This window comes from Blastocystis sp. subtype 4 (assembly GCF_000743755.1).
Source record: "Blastocystis sp. subtype 4 strain WR1 chromosome Unknown seqid_1203, whole genome shotgun sequence".
NCBI lineage: Eukaryota > Bigyra > Opalinata > Blastocystidae > Blastocystis > Blastocystis sp. subtype 4.
In genome coordinates, this window is record NW_014568344.1 from 1 (window position 1) to 592 (window position 592).

The 592-nt window shown below is 45.8% G+C and overlaps 1 protein-coding gene across 1 annotated transcript; it reads left to right on the forward strand.

The window, feature by feature from the left end:
• Positions 1–40: 40 nt before the first annotated feature.
• On the forward strand, positions 41–592 carry JH06_5840 (hypothetical protein; the record flags this gene model as incomplete). Its single annotated transcript, XM_014669122.1, has 1 exon — positions 41–592. A coding segment is annotated over one exon (552 nt), but the record flags the coding sequence as incomplete, so codon positions are not given.

Below are 592 nucleotides of genomic sequence, written 5' to 3' on the forward strand. Positions count from 1 at the left end.
TTCTGTTGTGAGATTGACAACAAGTGGAAGTGAAATGGATATGCAATTAGCTGAACAATTGAAGAAGAAGATTGAGGAAACTACAACAGTTGAAGTTGAGATTGTAAATCCTACTGAGCCTCCTACTGAACCTCCTACTGAACCTCCTACTGAACCTCCTACTGAACCTCCTACTGAGCCTCCTACTGAACCTCCTACTGAGCCTCCTACTGAGCCTCCTACTGAACCTCCTACTGAACCTCCTACTGAACCTCCTACTGAGCCTCCTACTGAGCCTCCTACTGAGCCTCCTACTGAACCTCCTACTGAACCTCCTACTGAACCTCCTACTGAACCTCCTACTGAACCTCCTACTGAGCCTCCTACTGAACCTATTCCCACTCCTACTCCTACCCCCACTGTCACTCCTACTCCTGAACCATGGTTCCCTATCTATGATCCTTTCATTCTTGGAGACAATACCAATTATGAATCCAATACCACTTGTTATGAACAGATCATTTCTGATATTGAAGTCCTGAGGAGATATCTGGCTGTGAGAGATGCTTTCCCTACTAAGGCTCTTAAGCACACTCGAGTTCTTGCTCTTTCT